The sequence below is a fragment of the Phascolarctos cinereus genome, unplaced genomic scaffold (assembly GCF_003287225.1).
Source record: "Phascolarctos cinereus isolate Bilbo 61053 unplaced genomic scaffold, phaCin_HiC Scaffold_2;HRSCAF=192, whole genome shotgun sequence".
NCBI classification, from domain to species: domain Eukaryota; kingdom Metazoa; phylum Chordata; class Mammalia; order Diprotodontia; family Phascolarctidae; genus Phascolarctos; species Phascolarctos cinereus.
The window spans coordinates 350,802,847-350,827,220 of NW_027555625.1; the positions used below are offsets into that span (position 1 = coordinate 350,802,847).

The 24,374-nt window shown below is 36.8% G+C and overlaps 1 protein-coding gene across 2 annotated transcripts in view; it reads left to right on the forward strand.

The window, feature by feature from the left end:
* The window catches only part of LOC110211701 (organic cation/carnitine transporter 2-like), a 58,369-nt gene that overhangs the window by 12,218 nt on the left and 21,777 nt on the right, over positions 1–24,374 (forward strand). For both annotated transcript variants that reach the window (XM_078150370.1, XM_020991139.2), the window contains exon 2: positions 11,976–12,079. In XM_078150370.1, the coding sequence (XP_078006496.1) occupies positions 11,976–12,079 (104 nt within the window). The remainder of the gene's footprint in view (positions 1–11,975; positions 12,080–24,374) is intronic.

Below are 24,374 nucleotides of genomic sequence, written 5' to 3' on the forward strand. Positions count from 1 at the left end.
GCTATTAAACTGGGTATATATCCTTTGGCCCGGAGATACTGGTACTACATCTATATCCCAAAGAAATCAAAGAAAGAGGAAAAGGAGCCATATTTACAAAAATATTTATAGCAGCTCTTTTTGTAGTTGCAAAGAATTGGAAACTAAAGGGATGCTCATCAATTAGGGAATGGCTGAACAACTTATGATATATAAATATGATGGAATGCTATTGTGCTATAAGAAATGATGAAGGGTATAATTTCAGAAAAACTTGAGAAGACTTGTATGAATTGATAAAAAGTGAAGTAAGCAGAACCAGGAGAATAATTTATACAGTAATGTTAATATTGTGAAGATAATCAACTATTAAAAACTTAACAATTCTGATCAACATAATGACCAATCAATTTGAAGGACTTATGATGAAAAATACTATCCACCTTCAGATAGAGAACTAATGGACTCAAGTACAGATTGAAGCATATATTTTTTTCTCTTTTTCTTGTTTTTTTGGGGGGGGAGGGGAGAAGCTGGCTAATATGGAAATTTGTTTTACATGGCAATATACATTTGTAATGGGTTTTATTTTCTTGCCTTCTTAATAGGTGGGGCAGGGAGAGGATGGAAGCAGAGAATTTGAAACTGAAAAGAAAATAAAGTTGAATTTTTAAAAAAATCAAAACTCAACAATATGTTGCTTACAAGTAAAACTTGTAATGCAAAAAGATTCAGACATCTTGAAACTTATACACTAGACAAAAACACTACATGTGCAGCCGGTTCAAGAAAGGCAGGAAGATCAGTGATAACATTGAACTTTATGTAACTAGAAAGCTTTAAAGGAGAGGCAAGGATTAAATCACATTTAAAAGTAAATGGTTTTTAAAAAACAAATATTAAACTTACAAGTCCTCAAATAACAGGCAATTAAATGTATTTAAGAATGACTATTGCAAGAGGGAAAAAATTTAATAATGTTAGAAGATCAAGCAAAAAGATAAAAAAGGAATCACAAACCAGAAAAAAAAGTACTCAAAAGGAGGGAAGGATTCTGGGAAGATAGTGGAATAAGGCAAGAAATTACTTGACTCTCCCAAATTTCCCCCACAATTTAAAATAATGCTTCAAAGTGAACTTTGAGCAGCAGAAACAATTAAAAGTTGAGGTAAAGCAGTTGTCTGCTTTAGACAACTTAGGAGGAAGTTTGGAAAGACCTGACCTCCCTAGGTGGTGATCTGGCCTGATTAAAGTGCAGATATCTCTGGGCAGATACTGCTGAATCAGCAAACAAACCCTGGGAGCAGTTGTGTCAGGGGGCAGCCTCACCTTCAGGAACTTTAGCCCCACTGATCAGGGGAAGATTGCTGCTGGCATGGGGTCCATGTGTGCAGAATAGACAGTTCCAGCCTATAGCTGTGGTCAAAGAGGAATGAGCACACACTAGTGAATGCAGTTGCAGAGGGGTAGCAGGGGCCCTGCTGGTTATGGTCACTTGCAGGGAAACAGAGTCCCTGTTTTGGTTCCTGTGCAGAGGAGTGAGCTGAAGCTTACAGCCATGAGAGGCACTGCAGTGAGTAAGCACTTGCAGTGACAGTGTTGCTGGGGGCCCTGGTTGTGGCTCAGAGATGGAGAGGACTACCTGAGGCCAGGCCCCCAGATAGTGCTCAGAAAACAACAGCACAATACAAAGAAGCCTGACATATTATCCCCCATACCTTAAGACTAGAGCCCAACTCTAACAAAGTTAAAAGCCAAGAAATAAGATTCCCCCCCCAAAAAAATGAGTAAGATAGCTGCCAACCATAGATACTATGATGATAGAGAAGATCAGAGTTCAAACTCAAAAGAACACAGTAAAGTTAAAACAGCTACTTCTGCTTCAAAGAAAAAAAGTAAAATGGTCATAAGCCCCAAAAGAGTTCTTGGAAGACCTTAAAAAGAACTTTAAAAATCAAATAAGAGGTGCAGTTAGGTGGCACAGTGGATAGAGCTCCAGCCTTGGAGACAGGAGGACCTGAGTTCAATTCTGGCCACAGTCACTTTGACACTAGCTATGTGACCTTGGCCAAGTCACTTAACCCTGATTGCCTCACTTAAAAAAAGCACCAAAAAAAAATCAAATAGAGGTTGAGGGAAAATTAGGGGAAAAAATAAAAGTAATATAAGGAAATCAAGAAAATTATGAAAAGGAAAGTCAATGAAGTAGAAAAACATTTAAAAACTTACAGAAGAAAATAGCTCCTTAAAAATTAGAATTGGGCAAGAGAAAGCTAATGACTTTGTAAGACACCAAGAAATAATAAAACAAAACTAGAAGAATGTGAAACATCTCATTAGAACAATTGATCTGGAGAACAGATCAATATAAGAATTGTTCGACTACCTGAAAGTTATGATCAAAAAAAGAGTCAACATTGTACTTCAAGAAATTATTCAGGAAAATTGGCCTGCAGTTTAAGAACTAAAGAGTAAAATAGAAATTGAAAAAATCCACTGATCACTACCTGAAAGAGATTCCCAAGATGAAAACTCACAGGAATATTATAGCTAAATTTCAAAGCTCCTAGGTTAAGGAGAAAATACTACAAGCAACTAGAAAAAAAAACAACTTAAATACTGTGCAGCTATAGGCAGGATAACATAAGATTTAGCATCTTCTACATTAAAAGACTGAAGCTTTTTTGCTGAGTTTGCAACCAAGAGTAACTTACCCAGCAAAGCTGAGTATAATCCTGCATGATTTAAAAATATTTGTGAGGAAAAGACCAGAACTGAATGGAAAATTTGACCTACAAAAATCAGGAGAGACATAAGAAGGTAAACATTAAAGACCACTTATAAGGGATTTAGTAAGGCCAAACTATTTACTCCTTATATTCGATTTTTAAAAATAAAATTAGCTAGAGAGAGGTAAGATGGAGCAATCATCTCATACAAACAAGGCATGAATGAACTGTTACAGTGGATGCAGGAGTGAGTGGAAGGCTAATAGTACTAGAACCTTATTCTCATGGGAATTGTTTTAAAGAGGGGATAACATCTAGAAGGGTATAATGGTCTTCTTGAATTATAAAGAAATAGGGTGAGGGAATAGGATAAGGGAAGGACTCTTAGAAGGGTATGCAGATCAAGAAATAAGAGGATAAGAGGGACTCTTAGAAGGGTAGGTAAATTAAGGAATAAGAAGGTAGGGGAGAGGATAAGGAAGGGATTCTTAGGGTCAGGATTAGGGAGGCAATGGTTAGAAGTAAACTAAACTTTGAGGAAAGATAGGGTAAAAAGAGAGGGAGAGGATAAACTGAGGGAAAATAGGAATGGAGGGAAATGCACAACTAGTAATTATAACTTTGAATGTGAATGGGATGAATTCACCCATAAAATGGAAACAGAATGGATTAAAAAACAGAATCCAACAATATGTTGTTTACAAGAAACACATTTAAAAATGAAATACATGTAGAGTAAAAATAAAGGGCTAAAATAGAATTCATTATGCTTCAGCTGATACAAAAAAAGCAAGGGTAGCAATTCTGATCTCAGACAAAGTTACATCTAAAATAAATTTAATTAAAAGAGATAAACATGGAAACTACAATATGATAAGAGGTACCATCAGTAATGAAGTAATATCAGTACTAAATCTGTATGTACCAAATGCTATAGCATCCAAATTTTTAAAGGAAAATATAAATGAATTACAGGTGGAAATAGCAAAACTATAATAGTGGGGCACTTCAACCTCCCTCTCAGAACTAGATAAATCTAATAAAAAATAAATAAGAAAGAAGTCAGGGAGATGAATAGAATCTTAGATAAGCTAGATATGATAGATATCTGAAGAAAACTGAATGGGAATAGAAAAGTGGTATATGGTACTTTTACAAAAATTGACTATATATTAAAGATGAAAACTTTATAGTTAAATGGAGAAATATTAAATGCATCCTTTTCAGGTCATAATGCAATAAAAATTATATTCAATAAGGGATCATGGAAACATGGATTAAAATTAATTGGAGACTAACCTAATCTTAAAGAATGAGTGGGTTAAAGAACAAATCATAGAAACAATAAATAATTTTTATTAAAGAGAATGGCAATAATGAGACAACATACCAAAAGTTATAGGATGCAGCAAAAGCAGTAAGCAGAGGAAAATTTATATCTCTAAATACTTATATCAATAAAATAGAGAAAAAGCAAACTAATGAATTGGGGTATGCAGTTTAAAAAACTAGAAAAAGAATAAGTTTAAAATCCCCAATCAAACACTAAATTGGAAATCCTAAAAATTAAAGATGAGATTAATAAAAATGAATGTAAAAACATTGAATTAATAAATAAAACTAGGAATTGGTTTTATGAAAAAACAATAAAATAGACAAGCCATTGGTTAATATGATTTTTAAAAAGAGAGAAGAGAACAAAGTTGCTAGTATCAAAAGTGGAAAGGGCAAACATACCACTAATGAGGATGAAATCAAAATAATTATTAGGAGTTATTTTGCCCAATTATATGCCAATAAATTTAACAGTTTAAGTAACATGGAAGAATACTTACAAAACTATAAACTGCCTAAATTAACAGAAGAGGAATTAGAATACCTGAATAAATCTATTTTAGAAAAAGAAATTGAACAAGCCATAAATAAGCTTCCTAAGAACAAAAAAAGCATCAGGACCAGATGAATTTACAAGTGAATTCTACCAAATGTTTAACTAATGAATTTTGTTCCTGAGTTTTGTTCAACTAATTCCAATATTAAATAAGTTATTTTGAATAACAGGCAAAGAAGGAATCCTACCTAACTACTTTTATAAAACAAATATGATGCTGATAACCTAATCCAGGAAGAGCAAAAACAGAGAAAGAAAATTATAGATCAATGTCATTAATGAATATGAATGCACAAATCCTAAACAAAATATCCTAAAGATTTAACTACAATGTTAGTTGAAACAATGAATAATTTTAGCAACGTAGCAGAATATTAACCCACATAGGTCATCAGCATTTTTACATGTCACCAACAAAACCCTACAAGAAGAGAGAGTAAGAGATACCCCATTTAAAATAACTATAGACAGTATAAAATAGCTGGGAGTATACCTGCTAAGACAAACCCAGAACTACATGAACATAATTATAAAATGCTTTTTATATAAACGAAAGTCAGATTTAAATAATTAGAGAAATATTAATTGTTCATGGGTAGGTGAGCCAATATAATAAAAATAATTCTACTTAATGTACTTACTCAGTACCATCCCAATTAAATTACCAAAATATTATTTTATTGAGCTAGAAAAAATAACAAAATTTATTTGTAAGAACTAAAGATCAAGAATATCACAGAAATTAGTAGGGGAAAAATGTAAAGGAAGGAGGTTTGGCAGTACCAGATCTTAAACTTTATTATAAGGCAGTAATTATCAAAACTATTTGGTAGTAGCTAAGAAATAGAAAGGTGGATCAGTGGAATAGAGTAGATATACAATATACAGTAGTAAACAATTATAGTAACCTTGTGTTTGACAAATGTAAAGATTTAAGTTTGGGAAGTAAGAATTCAATATTTGGTAAAAATTGTTGGGAAAACTGAAAAGCAGTTTGGCAGAAATTAGATATAGACTAATATCATATACCATTCACCAAGATAAGGTCAAAATGGACACATGACCTAGATTTAAAGGAAGATAGCATTAAAAATTAGAAAAACATGGAACCTATTACCTGTCAGATTTATGCTTAGAAGAATTTGTGAATAAACAAGAGATAGAGAGCACCATGAGATGTAAAATGGATAATTTTATGTTAAATTTAAAAGTTTATACAAATAAAACCAGTGTAGCCAAGATTAGAAGAAAAGCAGAAAAGTGGGAAATTTTATAGATAGCTTCTCATATAAAGGTCTTATATCTCAAATATATAGAGAACATCATCAAATTTATATGAATACGAGTCATCCCCCAGTTGATAAATGGTCAAAAGTTATTAACAGGTAGTTTTTCAGTAAAGAAATCAAAACTATATATGTGAACAAAATGCTCTAAATCATTATTGATTAGAAAAAGCAAATTAAAACAACTTTAAGATATCATCTCACACCTATCAGATTGGCTAACTAGGGAAAATGACAAATGTTGGAGGAGATGTGGAAAAATAGGGACACTAATACACTGTTGCTAGAACTGATCCAACCATTTTAGAGAGCAATCTTTTGGGATTATGCTCAAAGAGTTATAAAGCCGTGTATACCCTTTGACCCAGCAATACTACTATTAGTTCTGTTTCCCAAGATAAGCGGGGGAAAATGGAAAAGAACCTATATGTTCTAAAATGCTTATAGCAGTTCCCTTTGTGGTGGCAAAGAGCTGGAAATTGAGGGGATACCTATCAATTGGAGAATGGCTAAATGGCTAAACAAGTTGTGGTATATGATTGTGATGGAATAATACTACTGTGCTGTAAGAAATGATGAGCTGGTTGATTTTAGAAAAATGTGGGAAAACTTGCATGAAATAGTGAAGAGTGGAATGAGCAGAACCAGGACAACATTGTATATAGTAACCCCAATATTGTTCAAAGAACAACTAGGATTGATCTAGTTATTCTGAGTATTATAAATACTCAAATCAACTATGAAGGATATATGAAGGAAGACACTATCCACCTCCAGAGAAAGAACTGATAAATAAACAATAAATTACATAGTATGGTTTTTTATATATTTATATATCTGTGTCAAATGGTGGCCTTCTATAGTGTGGGGTGGGGAGGAAGGGAGACAATTCTAAACTTAAAATGTAACAACAATAAAAAAAAAAGTTAGATGGCTCTGCAGCAAAACTGCCTCCAAAATGAGTCAACATCTTCATTTCAATTACAGTATTTCCATAAAATGATTTGAACCAAGTAATTAAATACCTTACTCACTGTAACAGGCAGCAAATCCCCTTTGAATAGGCTTCACAGTCATGTATAATTTTTTATTTTAATAGAGTAGGATTGAGCTTTAAAAAACAGTTGGAATCAACAGATATCTAGAAAAAACAAAATGTAAAAAAGTAAGGAATATACTTTTTTTATTCCAAGTGCTCGTAGAGCTTTTACAAAAAAAATGGTCACATATGCAAAAATGCTCCTAGCAAACAGAAAAAGGCAGGACATTTGCACACTATTTCTGAAAAAATCTGATAAAATTAGAATTAAATAACAAGGACATAATTGCAAAAGGAAATGAGAAAAGTCTCTGAGTTATAGTCAAATTCTCAGAGGTAAAATTATGATCGTAATCCTTTGCTAATGAGAGAAAAATGAAATATGTACATGTTAATGGCATTAGGAGGGGAAACAGGAATAACCAAAGGAAAGTAGGAAAAGAAAAAATAATCAAAATATTAGTAAACAAATGACAAATATAAAGAATGCAGAACAACATGGGAAGATCAGTATGAGCTGATGAAGAGTCAAATAAGCAGTATCATGAGAACAATGTGTACAATTAGTAAAGCAATGTAAATGAAAAGTCCATAAGAAGAATTCAAAGTCAGAGTAATTTTAAAAAACCACGATGGTCCAAGAGAACAGATCATGCAATGTAACCCTCGGCTTTTGACAGAGAAGTAGAAGGCTACTAAGGCAGAATGTTGCATACATTGTTGGTCATAGGGTTATTTTATCAGTTGCTTTTGTTTCTTTTCTAACACATTTACATATAAAATGTACATGTAAATTTAGAGTACTTTTTCACATTTTTTTTGTCACTCATTTCTATAAAAGAAACTTTCCCCCTTTCAGAGTGAACTCTCTTGTGACAAAGAAAAAAACAAACACAAACATTTGATACAGCGAAATCTGATCATATGTAAAGGTCTGCCCTAGCAGTCTCCTTCCCTACCTCTCTTCTGTGAGCAGAAGAAGATATGTTTATTAGTAGTGGTTCTTTTTGCTTAACTGGTTTTCTTTGTTATAAGAAAAGATTCACTTTTGAACTTGGGTCAAGGAGAGATAGGGTAAGTTTAGAAAAGAAAATGATACACAAACAAAAGGCATCAATAAAACCATTCCAAATTAAGCTGATACAAAAAGTTTTTTTAAAGACCAATAAAATTGACAAATCATTTTTAAAAGGAGAGGAGACAAGGGGCAGCTAGATGGCACAGTGGATAAAGCTCTAGCCTTGGAGTCAAGAGGACCTGAGTTCAAATGTGGCCTCAGACACTTGACACTTCCTAGCTGTGTGACCCTGAGCAAGTCACTTAATCCCGATTGCCTCACCCAAAAAAAAAAGAGAGAAAGAGAAGCACAAATTGCCCAAGAGAAAAAATAAGATGGCTACAAGTAGGTAATATTATAAAATCAGGTAATATTTATACATAGCTGTGTGTAGATGGATGATGGAAGATAAAATAGACAATTTTAATTACATAAAATTAAAGTTTTTGCACAAAAATAATGCATCTAAAATTGGAAGGGAAGCCAGTTTCTCTGATAAGGATCTCATTTCCTAGAAATACAAGGAACTGATTCAAATGTATAAGAATAAGAGCTATTCCTCAATAGATAGATAGTAGTCAAAGAATGTGAATAAGCGGTTTTCTTTTTTTAATTATTTATTTTTAGTTTGCAACATTCACTTTTCTAAGATTTTGAATTCCAAATTTCCCCCCCTCTTCCCACCTTCCCAAGACAGCAAGCAATCTGATATAGGCTGCACATGTACAATCATATTAAACCTGATTCCACATTAGTCATGTTGTGAAAGAAGAATCAGAACAAAAAAGGAAAAACCATAGAAAGAAAACAAAAGAGAGAGAAAATAGTATGCTTTGATCTGCATTCAGTCTCCATAGTTCTTTCTTTGGATGTGGATAGTATTTTCCATCATGAGTCTTGGAATTGTCTGAGATCATTGTATTACTGAGAAGAGCTAAGTCTATCAAAGTTGGTCATCACACAGCATTGCTGTTACTATGTACAATGTTCTTCTGGTTCTCCTCACTTCACTCAGCATCAGTAAGTCTTTCCAGGTTTTTCTGAAATCTACCTACTTATCATTGCTTATAGAACAATAGTATTCCATTACATTTGTATACCACAACTTGTTCAGCCATTCCCCAATTGATGGGCATCCCCTCAATTTCCAATTCTTGGCCACCACAAAAAGAGCTGCTATAAATATTTTTGTATATGTGGGTTCTTTTCCCATTTGTATGGTATCTTTGGGATACAGTCCTAGAAGTGGTATTGCTGGGTCAAAGGATATGCTTAGATTTATAGCCCTTTGGGCATACTTCCAAATTGCTCTCCAGAATGGTTGAATCAGTTCACAGCTCCATCAACAATGCATTAGTGTTCCAATTTTCCCACATCTCCAACATTTATCATTTTCCTTTTTTTTTGTCATATTAGCCAATCTGATAGGTGTGAAGTGGTAGCTCTGAGTTGTTTTCATTTGCATTTCTCTAATCAATGGTGATTTAGAGCATTTTTTCATATGACTATAGATAGCTTTAATTTCTTCATCTGAAAACAAATAGGCAGCTTTCAAAGAAAGAAATACAAATTATGAATAGCCAGATAAAAAAAAAGTTTCAAATACAATAATTAGAAGAATGTAAAGTAACTGCAATTCTACCTCATGCCCATTAGATTGGCAAAACTGGCAAAAAAAGCAAATTGAAAAGTATTGAAGGGGCTGTGGGAAAATAGGTACATTAATTCACTGTTAATGATTTTTTAATCATTAATCATTTAATAATTAATGAGCTGTGAACTGGTCCAGCCATTCTGGAAAGCAATTTATACCCCAAAAACGTTTTTAAAGTGTGCATACCTTTTGATCCAGTAAAACAACTACTAAGCTCTTTTTGTAGTGGCAAAGATCTAGAAACTAAGGGGTGCTCATCCAGGGGAATGAACAAATATGGTATTTGAGTATGACAGAATACTATTGTGGAGTAAGAAATTATGAAGGGGCTGGTTTCAGAAAAACCTAGAAAGACTTGTATGAACTTATATAAAGAATAAAGTGAGCAGAACCAATTCATAAAATAACAATATTGTAAAAACAACTTTGAACGATTTATCTGCCGATGTAATGACCAATCATGATTTCAGAGGACCAATGATCAAGCATGCTCCCCACCTCCTAACAAACCCTGAGTACCACCCGACTACCTATGTGATGTAGCTGCAGCTGTGCTCTATCTAGCCTGTGGAGCACCTACCGACTGACCCAGAAGCCAGAGAAAAAGGTGCAATGGAAAAAGCCATTACATGTCTTTCTTATCATACTGTTGTCTGTTTTTTTGTTCTGCCCATAATTTTCCTTGCAAGGTCAAGGCTCAGGATGGAGGGGATGCTGCCCCAAGAGCTCACTTTGAAAAGTGTAAATGTTTTGTAAATGTTGCCATAAATGTTTTGTGCCACTTTTGATGGTACAGGTTGGGAGACAAGTTATGCTCAGGCCTGGACACCACACCATTAGGTTAGTCACTATCCCAGAGACAGTGAGAAGCCTCTAAGCTTTTGGAATCACTAACAATAATAGTTGTAGGTAAAGCCTATCTAGATTTATACACAAATGTTGACAAAGTGTAGCCTTAACCATAGACTAGTTCTTTTTGAGGTCTGTATTGAGTGTTGTTTGTGTCTAAGGACAGGCTTGGGGCAGCTAGATGACTCAGTGGATAGACCACTGGGTCTGGAGTCAGGAAGACCTGAGTTCAAATGTGGCCTCAGACATTTACTAGCTATATCACCCTGGGCAAATCACTTAACCCCGTTTGCTTCAGTTTCCTCATCAGCTGGAAAAGAAAATGGCACACCACTCTAGTATATTTGCCAAGAAGACCCCAAATAGGGTCACAAAGAGTTGGACGGGATTGAACAACAACAGAAGGAACAGGCTTAGAACCCCCTAGGTTGGCCCAAACCATTAGAGATAGTGTTACTACCCTTAGGGACTGAGCAATCTTCAGATTACATTTCAGATCTTCCTAAGGTCTGAGAGATAGAAAGAGAGGGTGGACTAGGGAAGATGGAAGGGAATAAGGGGAAGGATGGAGATGAGGAAACCGACCTGGCACCAGAGGCAAGGGATTCACTTAACCAGCTTGGAGTGTTCAAGACCAGCTCCTTCTTCTCAGGTTGTTTGGTGGTTTCTGTGGTTGGCTTTTTTTCTTCTTCCAGTTGCCTGTTGGGAGTTGGCAGTACTCCCTGTTAAGAACTTCAAATGGATATAGGGCATGTGTTGATCCCTATCTCTGATGCTGAATTCTTTGATGAATGCCCTAAGAATGAGAAATTTAGCCCTTTCCTGAAATGTCAAAGGAAGGCTGTTTTGTGCTTTGTTTTGATGCAGGGACTGGGGAGAGGGGTGGGGGGGTGGGAACCTTTTGCCTGATTTTGACAGAGAAGGAGAAGTGTTGTTCTTCAAACCAAAAAGTAAATTTTTTAACCTGGGAGGAGTAAGTACTGATTTTCTTTTTCTGTTCGTTTGGTTGGTTTTTTTCTTAAGGCTCATCTCTAAGCCCATATGCAAGAGAAGAGGGAGAGAGGGCAGGAGAACATTGACTATTATACCCAAGAATGTCTGAGTATTGTGTTGTTTGAAAAAATAAACCCAAGGGGCTGGTGGTTTTTTAATTCCACACCATATGTCCATGTGAAATATGTCTTGGAACCATTTAGTTACTGGGCACATTGGATGGCATATTACATCAAGTACCCTAAAAATTTCCTGCTTCTTCCTCTTCCCACTTCTCTTTACCTCCCCCTCTCCCAATGACATCTGGACACAAAACAACATGAGGTGCACACTCAGGTACATGCATGTTTGCATATATGTGTGAAGACAGAATCACGGCTACCGGAATCCTCACTAAATGTCTGAAACAGTTGGGACGATGGGGTGCCTCTTAATAGAATGTGCCAAGATGATGTTGATGAACTGTCAAAGTGAAGTCTTCCTTTGTTTCTTTTACAGTGGGACCTGGTCTGTGAGGATGACTGGAAAGCTCCACTAACTACCTCCTTATTTTTTGTGGGTGTGCTTATCGGATCCTTTATTTCAGGACAGCTCTCAGACAAGTAAAGTATATCCACTCTACCGGCTCTGAAGCGACTAGCTATCTCTCTTTGCTGCTCAGCTGTGCTCAGTGTGAAGTGGTGTCACAGCAGGGCTTGCATGGCCTGCTTTGTTTGGGATGAGGTTTTTAGGGTGAAGAAGTCCTTAGCCTCTCCCGTAGACTCCACTCCTACGTCTCTTTTCTTTGTTTCCCCATGACTAAGGAAGATTTTCAATTGAGGCTCAAATAACAAAGGGGGAAGAAGCATTTTGAGTTGCTTCCTTAGGCCTGAAAGTTCTGTTTTTAAAGACTAGCTTTGCCTTTGCCAGTGAGTTCCGCTGTAAAGCTGGACAGATATCTAACCTCAGGAAATAAAAATCCTTACTCCCTCCTGATGATGAAAATCAAAATGTGTAGGGCCTGAACTATCCAAGGGGTTTGTCTGTACAACCCAGCAGGCAATCAGCATTTTCTTTTGTCTGTAGAGTCCCAAAATACCTGTGCCTGATTTTTATTCCTTCCCTTTCTTCCAGGGATTGGTGAGATCATTAAGGGAGGAGGGGTGACTACAAACATAGATAAAATAAAACCAAACTCTAGATCTTCAAGTGGTATCAGAACCCTGTCTATGCTGCAACCTTTTGCATTCTCACAGAAGATATCTGCCTGACAAATGAGGGGTCCTATCTGTATGAGATGCCTCTTGTAGCCAGAGATTGAATAATTGGATAATTAGTACTGGTGACATTTTACCTCTACCATGTATCTAGTACCTATTTGATATTTGGTGTAAGATAGTGTTGGTGTGGCCAAAGCCATCCCTTATATGAAATCTTCCTACCCAGGACCTCTCTTCAAATCTTCTAGGTGCCCTTACCTGGAAAAAATACTTAGGATACATAGAAGAATGGCTTCGATTAACCATAAGTCTTTCCAAGTAAGAGATGTTAGGATCTTACAAGATAAGTATGTGAAAAGTTCAGGCCTAAGTTTTTTTTCTTACAGAAAGGGTTTCTGCTTGAGTCGCAACTATGTCTTAGAGTCTATAAAGTTATCAGAGGGATCAGGATGTTAAGGCTACATTATACTTCTATTGTCATTCATTTTAATTACTTTCCTCTTGGCTATTTGAGCTTTGAGAGTGTTTTTCCAGTAAAGAAACATAAAAAAGAAAAACATTTTTCCTTAATAATAAAACCACCCTAGGCTGTGATACAAAGTCACAGCCTAGCGCAGGTTTGTAATTGTATAAATATTTTTATATTGATGAGAGTTACAGAAAAGAGCTACGGATTTTTTCTCACCAACGTATTCTCTAGGGTAACTTGGACGGCTTCTGAGGTTTCTTCCACCTCCATGATGCTGTGAAACCAAATATGTTTCTTTCTCGGTAGAATTGGCTTCTTCCAAGGCATCATGCAAAAGTAAAGAAAGAGAAATTCCTCTAGTCTTCTTTGAGTAAGATTAAGTGAACATGTTAACTGAAGACAGAGACAGTTTCTAAAACAGGGAATGCCCATGTCCCTGCTGTACCAGTGGCAGTCACTAATCAATAGGATACTCTCTCCTGACTTTGACTGGTCAAGGGATTTCTTGACTTTAGCTATATACCAGGGCCCAGAAGTGTCTGGGCAGAGGGCCAGAAGTGCAGTTTTCTTTTCAACTAATAGCCTCAGGATGACAAACTGTTCCTAGCACCATGAGCTGAATTTGAACATGGAATTTATTTTTTCACAAAAGCAATATTAATATTTCAACTACATTCTTGGTTAAATAAATTTTTGTAGGCTGATCTGGGATTCTACCACTTAGATCATTGTTTCTCTGGGAAAACACATTCCAAGTGCCAAGCAACTAATTTGCAAATTTTGAGAATACAACCCATTCATAAGTTGAGAGGTGGTATGGTACTATAGGAAAAAAATGCTGGATCTGGTGGCAGAAGAACTGCATCCAAATCCCAGAACTACCACTTACTACTACCTGTGTCACCGCCCTTCTCTGGCCTCCTATATAAAATGAGGGGTTTGGACCAAATGATCTCTAAAGTCCTCTCCAGCTCTAACTGTATGATGCTAATTCTCTAGAATATCTAGTAAGTTATTAGTAAAGTAGTCCCAAGACTCAGACCAGTAACTTTGAGGGCAGCAGGTTTAATTGCCAGCTTGAATGAACGCTTTGTTCATGCAGGCCAATTCGTATGCAGGTCAAGGTCTAAGCTCTTTCTCTGCAAAATAAACAATCTCTAAGTTTAAAAATGATTTGAATCTGCATTGGCAGAGACTTGAATCTGAATATTATATATGTATTGTATATGTACGTGTATATATATATGTATATATATATATATATATCATGTATATATATTTTAATGGAACAGTTTAAGGACAGAAGATATAGTTTGATATTTCGTGTTGGCTTTCTTGAAAAGAAGTTGCGAGTATGTGTGTGTGTTTTCCAAAGCTTCCTTTTTCTACAGCCTAAAAGTTTACTTCTTTAGAGTTGGCTTGCTAGGCTTTCAGTCGATTCAAGATTATTAGGGATTGCTTATCCAAGACAGTGGGTTCCCTGGACCACCTTCTGTTTTCTGCTTTTCACCATTTTTTTGCTTCTTAGAATTTCTCCACAAGGAAGAACTAGGGAAGGGAAAAGAGATAAAAATCAAACCAGTTTAGCTAGGTAGGTTGGGTTTGTTAGGAAAGAAGAATGTTGTTCTTTTGACAAAGATTAAACATATTTTGCTTTTTCCTTGCTGTCCCCATGCCTCGTTACTAAGGGATAATGAATAGTACAGGATTAGCTGTCACTTTTGCCCAATTTGGGTTGGTTCCAGATGATATTATAGATAAAGAAGCACCAAGAAAAGGTTTGGATCCAAAACATTGTGGTTTTTATAAATTGAGTCTTTGTTCAGTTGAAAGGTATATGGGATGACTTCCAACCTTTGTCTTCCACCTGATAGAGCAGGTGAAAAAGAAGTGCCAAAGAAAGATCTATAGTGATCTGTATAGATCTATAAAGATCTAGAATTTTTAATTGACTGGAAGCCTAGCAAACCACCTCTAAGGAGGTAAACTTTTAGGTGGTCTTTTAGTAGTCCTGACAGAAATGCCACCCATTGCAGATATTAACACTGCCTTCTCAATCCCTAGATCACCTGTACCTTTCATACACATGACTCCACACACCAGAAAGCAACTCCTACAAAATACCACATAACCACATTTATTTATTCCTAGGATCAAGCACTTTAGGCAAAACCAAAGTTTTTGAAATGTACTGTAGGGGGCAGGGCTACTTTCTTCTGGCTGGAATGTTAAGGCCTGGCTTGGCCACAACCAGAAGCTTATTGCTGGTATTTGCCCTCTTTGCTGGAAACAGCTATAATGAAAACCCTACAGAGTTATGGAGGGACAGGGTCCCTTCTGTAGAGGTACAGTCCCAAACCTGTGTTTTAGCTAATAAGTATAATTTTGAGGGTAGTCATATCTTTGACAGCCAAAATATACAAAAAAAGGATTATGCTGTCATCATTCCACACCTTATTCCCTCACATTAAAGGGAAACTGATGGAGGCAATGTAATGCTTTTGCCTCAAATGAATGAGTTCCAGGCCTTCTGAAAATGCCAAGAAAATTCCTGCTTCCTCCTTTGATGATTACAGAGCCATGGGTGAGGAACTGGAGAATGTAAAGGGCACAAGCTGTATTTTCCTCACTAGTGCCAATCAAAGCTAAGGGTTTCCAAGGAAGAAAAAAGTGAAGTTTGAGAAATGAAATGAGAAAATGATATTTGAGAATAAGATTCCATTCTCTGCACCCTGGTTTGAAATATAAGAATGATGGGATCTTAGCTAGTGATGGTGTATGTGCGGAAAGCTAATAAAAAAATATGTATTTGCAGGGGCAGGTAGGTGGCACTGGCCCTGGAGTCAGGAGGACCTGAGTTCAAATCCATTCTCAGACCAAACACTTGACACTTACTAGCTGTGTGACCCTGGGCAAGTCACTTAACCTCAATGACCTTACCAAAAAAATATGTATTTGCCTAAAGACTTGTGAATCTGATATGGAGGACTTCAAATGGAGAATTCCAGAGGGAAGAAAAAATTGACCCACATCCACTTGCCCAAGCCAGATACCTAAGGAAGAGAATTATCAGTGGAAAGCAATAATAACCAAAAAGAGAGGCAGTAATTTTAAAAATCACAATCTAAATACCTACTCACAAAGATTATAAATGATAATATGAATTAGAGAGCATAAATACAAGAAGATATAGTAAATGTCATAGTAATTTGGGGAGTATAGTAAGACTCTGGGTTGTGACTCAGAATTGCAATATGGCTGAGGAAGGCTATCATATCTACTCAAAAAGAATATCTTAGATTAAAGGGGAGATGGAATAACATTGCTAAGAAGATATTGTCATATGAGAAAATCCAGGAAGCATAGTAGAGAGCATTTGAGTAAAAATCAATGGAGGGAGAAATAGAGATGATATCATAATGGAAGTAGATGACAGATTTCCCAATCAAACGAGTTCAGAAAATGGATGATAAAAGTGGCATGGAGGTAGGCTATAATAGTGATCAGAGACTTGAGCTATTTGCTCAAACTCATTGTCTCCTAAATCAGAACAGCTGATAAATTCTTAACTTGTCCTATGAAAAGAGGGATCCCTACAAAAAAATCCTCCCTTCTGCTCCCCCTAAGACCCCATAGGGCTTAGAAATGTACCATTCTAATTAGAAATAAGAAGAATCACCTTTACGTTCCTCTACCCAGCCCTGGAATAATACACAGAAGGACCCTTGGAATCCTGAGTTATACTCCATAAGCTCTTGGTGGGAGGGAGAAGGGGAGGAAAGCTCCCTAGGCTTAGAGGTGCACTGGATAGAGCCCTGGAATTGGAGTCAGGAAGACTTGAGTCCAAATCTGGCCTCAAACATTTACCAGCTGTGCGACCTTGCACAAGTTATTTAAGCGCTGTCTGCCTCGGTTTCTTCATCTGTAAAATGGGGATAATAGCACTTATTTCTCAGGTTTGTTGTGAGGATCAAAGAAATAAATGCCCTGAAAATTGAAATGGGCCAGATAGAAAACAGCAATTCAGTAAGTAACAAAATATTGCAACAACCAAAAGATTGAGGGGTAAAAAAGAAAATCTAATAAGTTGTATATCAAAAAAACTGATAACCTTATAAAACACTTAGCACAGTACCTGGCACATAGTAAGTGCTTAATAAAATGCTTGTTTTTTTTTTTAAGTCTAATGCAGCAGGAGGAAGGGCCTGGTGCCCTGGGGTAAGAAAGCGCCTCTAGGCCAAGGGCAGCCCTGGAGCAACCCCAATGTCATTGAAGGAGGTGCCTAGTCTTAGATACTGTACTCAGGACCTTGCCCATAAGCAAGGGCTCAATGGCAGGGCCTGGCCCAAGCATAGGACCCCCAACCTAGATATTGAGACTGAGATGATCAAACTAAGGCAAACTCCAAATACCATGAGGAAATACCTTTATTTAAGAGATGCCCGATGGTTGCCTCTGAGGAAGATAGCAACCCTACAAAAATCCAAGCAAAGCTTCAAAGAAAAATATATCCTGGCCATAAAGATTACTGGAATAGCTGGAAGAAATGAAACAAGCTACAAATAGACTAGCCAGGGAGGAGAGAATGGCAAGAGGAACTTAGAACAGATGACAGAAAAATTCACTCAAGAAATAAATGCCCTGAAAATGGAAATGGGCCAGATAGAAAACTCAGTAAGAAAAGAAATATTACAATAAAATCAAAAGATTGGTGGAGGAAAAAATCTAACAAGTTATGTGTTTTTTTTTTCAAAAAGCTGACCTGGAAAATAGATCAAGGAGCAATAATCTAAGAATTATTGAAGTAGCTAAAAACTATAATCAAAAATGTAGCCTGGACCCCAACTTTCAAGAAATTATAAATGAAAACTCCCTAGAACCTTTGGAATAGAGAGCAACCTCAGAAAAGAACACACTGGTCACCTTAAAAAAAACCTCCCAAATGAAAACTTCCAGGAACATCATAGCCAAAATCCAGAGTTCCCAGGTCAAAGAAAAAATACTAGAAGCAGCCAGAAAGAAAGAAATCAAGTACCAAGCGCTACAGCCAGGGTTACACAAGCTTTGGAAGCCGCTGCTATTAAAGAGAACATTTGGAATATGCTATTTCGAAAGGCAAAAGATAAAAGCATATACCAAGGTTAATTTATCTATGAAAACGATATATAATCCTCCAGGAAGAAAAAAAATAGTTGAATAGAAGATTTCTAAGAATTCCTGACTAAAAAGCTAGAGTTAAATAGACATTTTGAAACAGAAATGTAGGCTCCAAAAGAAACACGGAAAGGTGCACATGTTTATTTAGAATCTGTTTGGAATGGAATATGTAGGGAAGAATTGTTACCGTGTTAACAGAAAAAAATGCCTTCTCAGACCCAAATGTCTTTAAGGGTCATAAAGAATGGTCAAAAGGACAGAAGTGTTGTGGGTGGTGTTTTTTTTTCTATTTTGATGATTTAAGGGAAAAAATCAAAAATCAAAGCAACGGGGGACTGTAGTGTAGAAAAAAGAAGGAGGAAGGAAAGGGAAATCACTATCATATAATAGAGATGCATAAGATGAAGATTGTATAATAATGGAAGAAGAGATGGGGGAGCAGGCGTCACATGAACATCACTTTCATCTGAACTAGATAAAGAAAAATCAAAAACAATTATGCCCCACACAAAGAGGCTTTTTGTACAGAAATACATTAAATTCAAAAGGGAAATAAGAAAGGACAGGGACAAGAGAGGGGACAGAGGAAGTTAGGAAGAAGGGCAGGATAGGAAAGGGAATAGTCATAAGCAAAAAAAAAAACTTTCATGTTGTAGAGAGTAATGTAAAGGAGGTATTAAAAGGAAAGGAAGAAAGAGTAAAAACTTGGAATCAGGGTCAGGACAAGGGAAAGAAAAGAGCCCCATCAGAAGAAACATATCTTTTCATACATGGATCACAAATGTTAGGCAAACTCATTCTTTTTTACCACCTTCTCATTTGTAAAGAGGAGAATGGGAACATTTGTAAAGAGAGAGAGGAAACGGTGCAAGAAAACAAGATGGAATTAAACATTTAACAATCATAACTGTGGATGTGAATGGGATGGATTCATCCATAAAACAGATGATAGGTAAATGGTTTAAAAAACAGAATCTGAAGATAAGTGAGATATAAAAAAATATTCAAAATAACCAGAGATTCTACAAAATATTTTGGTGTCTATCTACCAAGAAACAACCAGGAGCTATAATTAATGTAACTATAAAACACTTGTTGCAGAAATAAAGACAAATAAATGGAAGAACATTTGTTTCATGGGTAGCTGAGCCAATATAATAAAAATGAAGAGAGTAGGCAAGTTAATTTACTTATTTAATGCCATACTAAACTAACAAAGGAAAATTCATATGGAGGAACAAAAAATCCAAGAATCTCAAAGTAATAATGAAAAAAAGTGAAAAGGAAGCAAGGAAGAGAATTAACAGTACTATAACTCAAACTGTACTACAAAGCAGTAGTTAAAACAATTTGGTTTTTCCACTAATTGATCAGTGGATTAAATATATATACAGAAGCAACTGAACAGTGGCATAGTTTTTTTTTAACCCATTTACTAGAGCAAAGACTTATCATTTAACAAAATCTATTAGGAAAAGTGGACAGCAGTCTGACAGAAAATAGATGTATGCCAAAACCTCATACTATATGCCGAGATAAACTTTAAATGGATACATGACCCAAAAAAATGACTAATGCTGAAAGTTTCCGGAGGGGTGGGGGAGAAGGCCTGTGCTGCCTACTGCTTCCTGTTGGTCCAGCCATTCTAAAAAGCAATTTGCAGCTACGCCCAAAAAAGTAACTAACCTGTGCATACCTTTTGACCAAAGTGTAACACTATAAGGACTATGCTAATTTAGGGGGAAAAAAATCAAAGAAAGAAAGAAAGGACTTATATATGCAAAAATATTTATAGCTGTTCTTTTTATAAAAAGTAGCTCTAAACTGGGAACTAAGGGGCTGTCCTATTGGGGAATGTCTAAACAAATTATGCTGTATGAATAGAAAATTATTGTGCCATAAGAAATGAAAAAAAGGAGCTTCTGAGGAAATGAGGATGACCTTTATGAACTGATGCATAATGAAGTGAGCATAACTAGAAAAATAATTTATATAATGACATTATAGAAAAAAAACAACAACTTTGAAAGACATTAGAACTCATTCAGAGTAATGATAACCACTAATCCAGAGGACTGAAAATGAAACATGCCATTCACCTCCTGTCAGAGAGATAATTAACTTAAAATGCAGAGAGAGACACATTTTCTAGCATCACCAATGTGGGAGTTTATTTTGCAGGACTATGCATGATGAGGGATTTGTGTTTTTCAGAGTGGGGTTTTTAGGGATTTTTATTCAATAAAGGGATTAATGGAAGGAACAGATTATAAATGCATATGAAAGTAAATAACATTTAGAAAGGGGGGAGTAACAAGGGGAAGTTATAAACATAATTCTAAGATGGAGGAAATGGTAGTAGAAATGATGGGAAATTTGGAATGAAGTGACCATTTCATCTTAGAGTTTGTGATAGATAAGAAAGGGAAAGTCAAAATACTCTATGTACCCTAGATTTTAGGAGAAGGGAATTTAGGAAGCAAAGAGAGAGGGAGAGAAGATGAAAAATGTGTGTGTGTGTGTGTGTGTGTGTGTGTGTGTGTGTGTGTGTGTGTGTGTAGACAGGTATTTCCTGCCTTAAATTTCTGCTTAGGAAGTCATTCCAGTATCATTGAAATCTGTGTGTTTAGAATTCTCTCAGGAATGAAATCTTGTGACATTAATGATTTTGATGAGGAATAGCTCTCTAAATAAACAAGTTCATGTGTTCATAACACTTACAAACTAACTTAGATTTAAAGAAGACATACAGAACATAGAAGCAAGAACAGGTAACTAAGGATGAATATAAACAATAGGAATGGTGTTGTAAGAATAGTGTTAGAATCACTAAAACTGAGAAGCTGAAACAGCAATGAATGTTTAAAGAAATAAAGACTTTTTTTTAAGCTTATGATGGAGGCAAGAAAGAACAAAGAAGGGTTAGGATGACTATTCAGGGGAGTTGGGATGATGATGGTGGATAACAGAACTATTCAACTCTTAATCTCTCTCTGTTTCTTCTAAGGAAAACAATCTTCAGCTTGAGAAAGATAGAACAAACATAGTTGACAGGAAAATGAAACCCTAGATCAGACCTGCACAACAGTGAAAAATGTAGAGGAAAATATCCTTTGTACGTAGAGGAAATCTTTTGGCTTGCCTCAAGCTGCCAGTGGGTTGTAAGCGGCCTGCAGGCCAAACGTTGTGCAGGCCTGCCCTAGATAGTAAAGAGATGGTAGGGAATGCCTAGCCACCTTCAGTGTTCAAGTCACCAGGTACAAATGAACTTCATTCCAAGATACTCAAGGAACTGGCAAAGGTGGCTGGTGAACCACTGTCAGTGATCTTAGAATAATTGCAGAGATTAGTAGAAATGCCCTAAGGATAGGAGCTGAGTATATGTCCACATTATTGAAGAAGGGAAAAGGATGGATGAACTCCACAATAAATCATAAAACTGATCATACCCTTTGACCAAGCAAATCTGTTACTGAGACTTGACTGTAAATGTTTCATTAAAAAGGACCTATAGATACAAAATATTCGTGGCTGCCTTATTTACAATAGTGGAAAAACTGGAAGCATCCTATAGATCCAATCCCTGGGGAATGGGTGAGTCAATTCATGGATCTTATGGTGCCATAAAATTTTAACTATAGAGCATAGGTGGAAATTTGGAATGACTCATGAAGCAAAAGAAAACAAGATTAGTAGAATGAGAACAGCAAGCACCATGACTATGTAGTCTTCAGAGTAACTGTGATCTCATCAGTGTAGGTACTATTTTCCAGCAGAATGGATTTGCGACCCATTGGGCCTTCAATTTAAGACATCTGTTTTAAGTGCCTCCAGTGCTGGCAGCTGATGATACAAAGTCTCAAACTAAACAGCCCCTGCCTTCGAGGAGCTTGCATTCTATAGGGGAAATATGACAAGTACACAGATGAGGAATTTGAAGAGGTAAAAGTATTAATGAGGGACATGTATATGGGTGGGAGAGGTTTAAAGCAGGATGTTGTTATTGAATTTCCCCTTGAAGGAAGAAGCTAGGGATTCTAAGAGGCAGAGGTCAGGGGACACGTATTGCCAGGATTGTCCCGGGGGAGGGGAGGGGGGAGTATGGGAGGACAACATGGAGATAGGAGACGGCATATCAAGTTCAGGGAACAGCCAGTTGGAACACAGGGGAGTGAAGGAGAGTAATTTTAGTAGGTAAGTAGGATCCAGGCTGTGGACGGTTTTAAATGTCAAGCATTTTATCCTGAAGTCAGATTGCCACTGAAGATTTCTGAACAGAGGGTTGACAAATTCAGGCCTTTGCTTCAGGAAGATTATTCAATAACTGTATAGAAGATGGATGCGAGAGGGAGAGACTTGAGGCAGAGGGAAGAATTAGGAGGCTATTGTAAATTAATCCAGGCAAGAGGTGACAAGGGCATGAACTACAATAACGGCTGTGTGAGTAGAGAGGGTTGGATATGAGATGATGTGAGGGGGAAATAGACACTGTTCCCTCTCCCCCAAGTTCTGCCTTTCTGCTAGAGGAGTTCAGTGCCTATGCTGATGCTCCCTAACCTCCCCATTCTTCATTCTCTTTAACTCCTTTGCTCCGCTTTAGCTACACACGGGAGTGATCACCCCTTGGATTGCTATTACCTGTAAGCGTTCTGCTTCTTCAGTCAAAAACCCTGACATTCTTCTGTCTGAACCTGCGTAACAGCCTGTCATTCCATCTTTCTCTATGCTTAACTCTCCGCAACCTATTCTTTTCCCTCACTGTGGTGTTAGATTCCTCTGCTTCTCAGCACTTTCTCAGGCCGTTACCCTGGCTGGGCCTTCGCTTTTTTCCGTCTCGGTCTGGACCCTCTGGTTAGCCAGTTCATCTTCATATTGTTATCAGCTCTAAAAGCCCTTGCCTCTTTGTGTTATGGCCATTTTTTCACTTGCCAAGCAGTATTTCTCCATTATTTCCATCATCCATCTCTTCTACTCCTACTTGCATGCTGCTGAACCATACTGGAGGAAGTCAGACACCCATGCTGATTAGGGACATTATAAATTCATGTTCTCCAACTTCAGCTGGACCCTCACTGTAGCAAAGCGATCGTTTTCTTCCTCCTTAACTGATGCCCCATCTCATTCTCCACAAAAGCTTTTTTTTGAGACAGCTGGTGGCGCAATGGCTAGAGCACTGGGCCTGCTGCCAGGAAAATCTGATTTCAAGTCTGGACTCAGACAGGTGCTAGCTGTGTGACCCTGAGCAAGTCACTTAACTGTGATTTGCCTCATTTTCCTCAACTGTAAAATAAAGATAATAAATAGTACCTACTGCAAAGAGTTATTATGAGGATCAAATGAGATCGTGTTTATAAAAGCACTTGGCACAGTATTTGACCTATGCTTTTTCCTTTCCCAAACCTCTCAAGCCTCCTATATTTTCCCTCCCTCTGTCTCTCTCTCTCATACACACACACACACACACAGAGCAGAGCTCCTTACTTTATTGAAAAAATTGAAGCCATTTACCCCCTCTTCTCTCCTTTTCATCTCCAAATTCCTTGACATCATCCTCTGCTCTTTCCTCCTTTGCCTCAGCCTCTAATGAGGTGGCCCTTCCTCTTGCCAAGACAAACCCTTCAGCATGTGCGCTTGATCCTATCCTCCCCTATCTCCTCTAGCAGATTGAAACCTTAGTCATGCCCCATCTCTCTAATATTCAACCTCTCCTTATCTCCTGGCTTAATCAGTGATTTAGAAGAAGGCATCGATGGCATGCTTATCAATTTTTCAGGTGATGCAAAACTATCAGGGACAGATTGCTAACAGAGACAGGATCTACAAGATCTCAGCAGGCCAGAACAATGAACCAAATCAAATGTGATTTTTAATATGCATGAATATAATGTCTTTACACTTGGGTTTTAAAACAACAATAGAGAGAAAGGATGTGGTTAGACAATAGTTACATGGAAAAAAAACCCCTCCAGGTTTTAGTGCATTGTTAGCTAGCTACTGATGTGAAATAGCAGTGTGATAGCCAAAAAAACTAATGTGACCTTAGGCTAAGCTTGGGATCCTTCTCACACATCC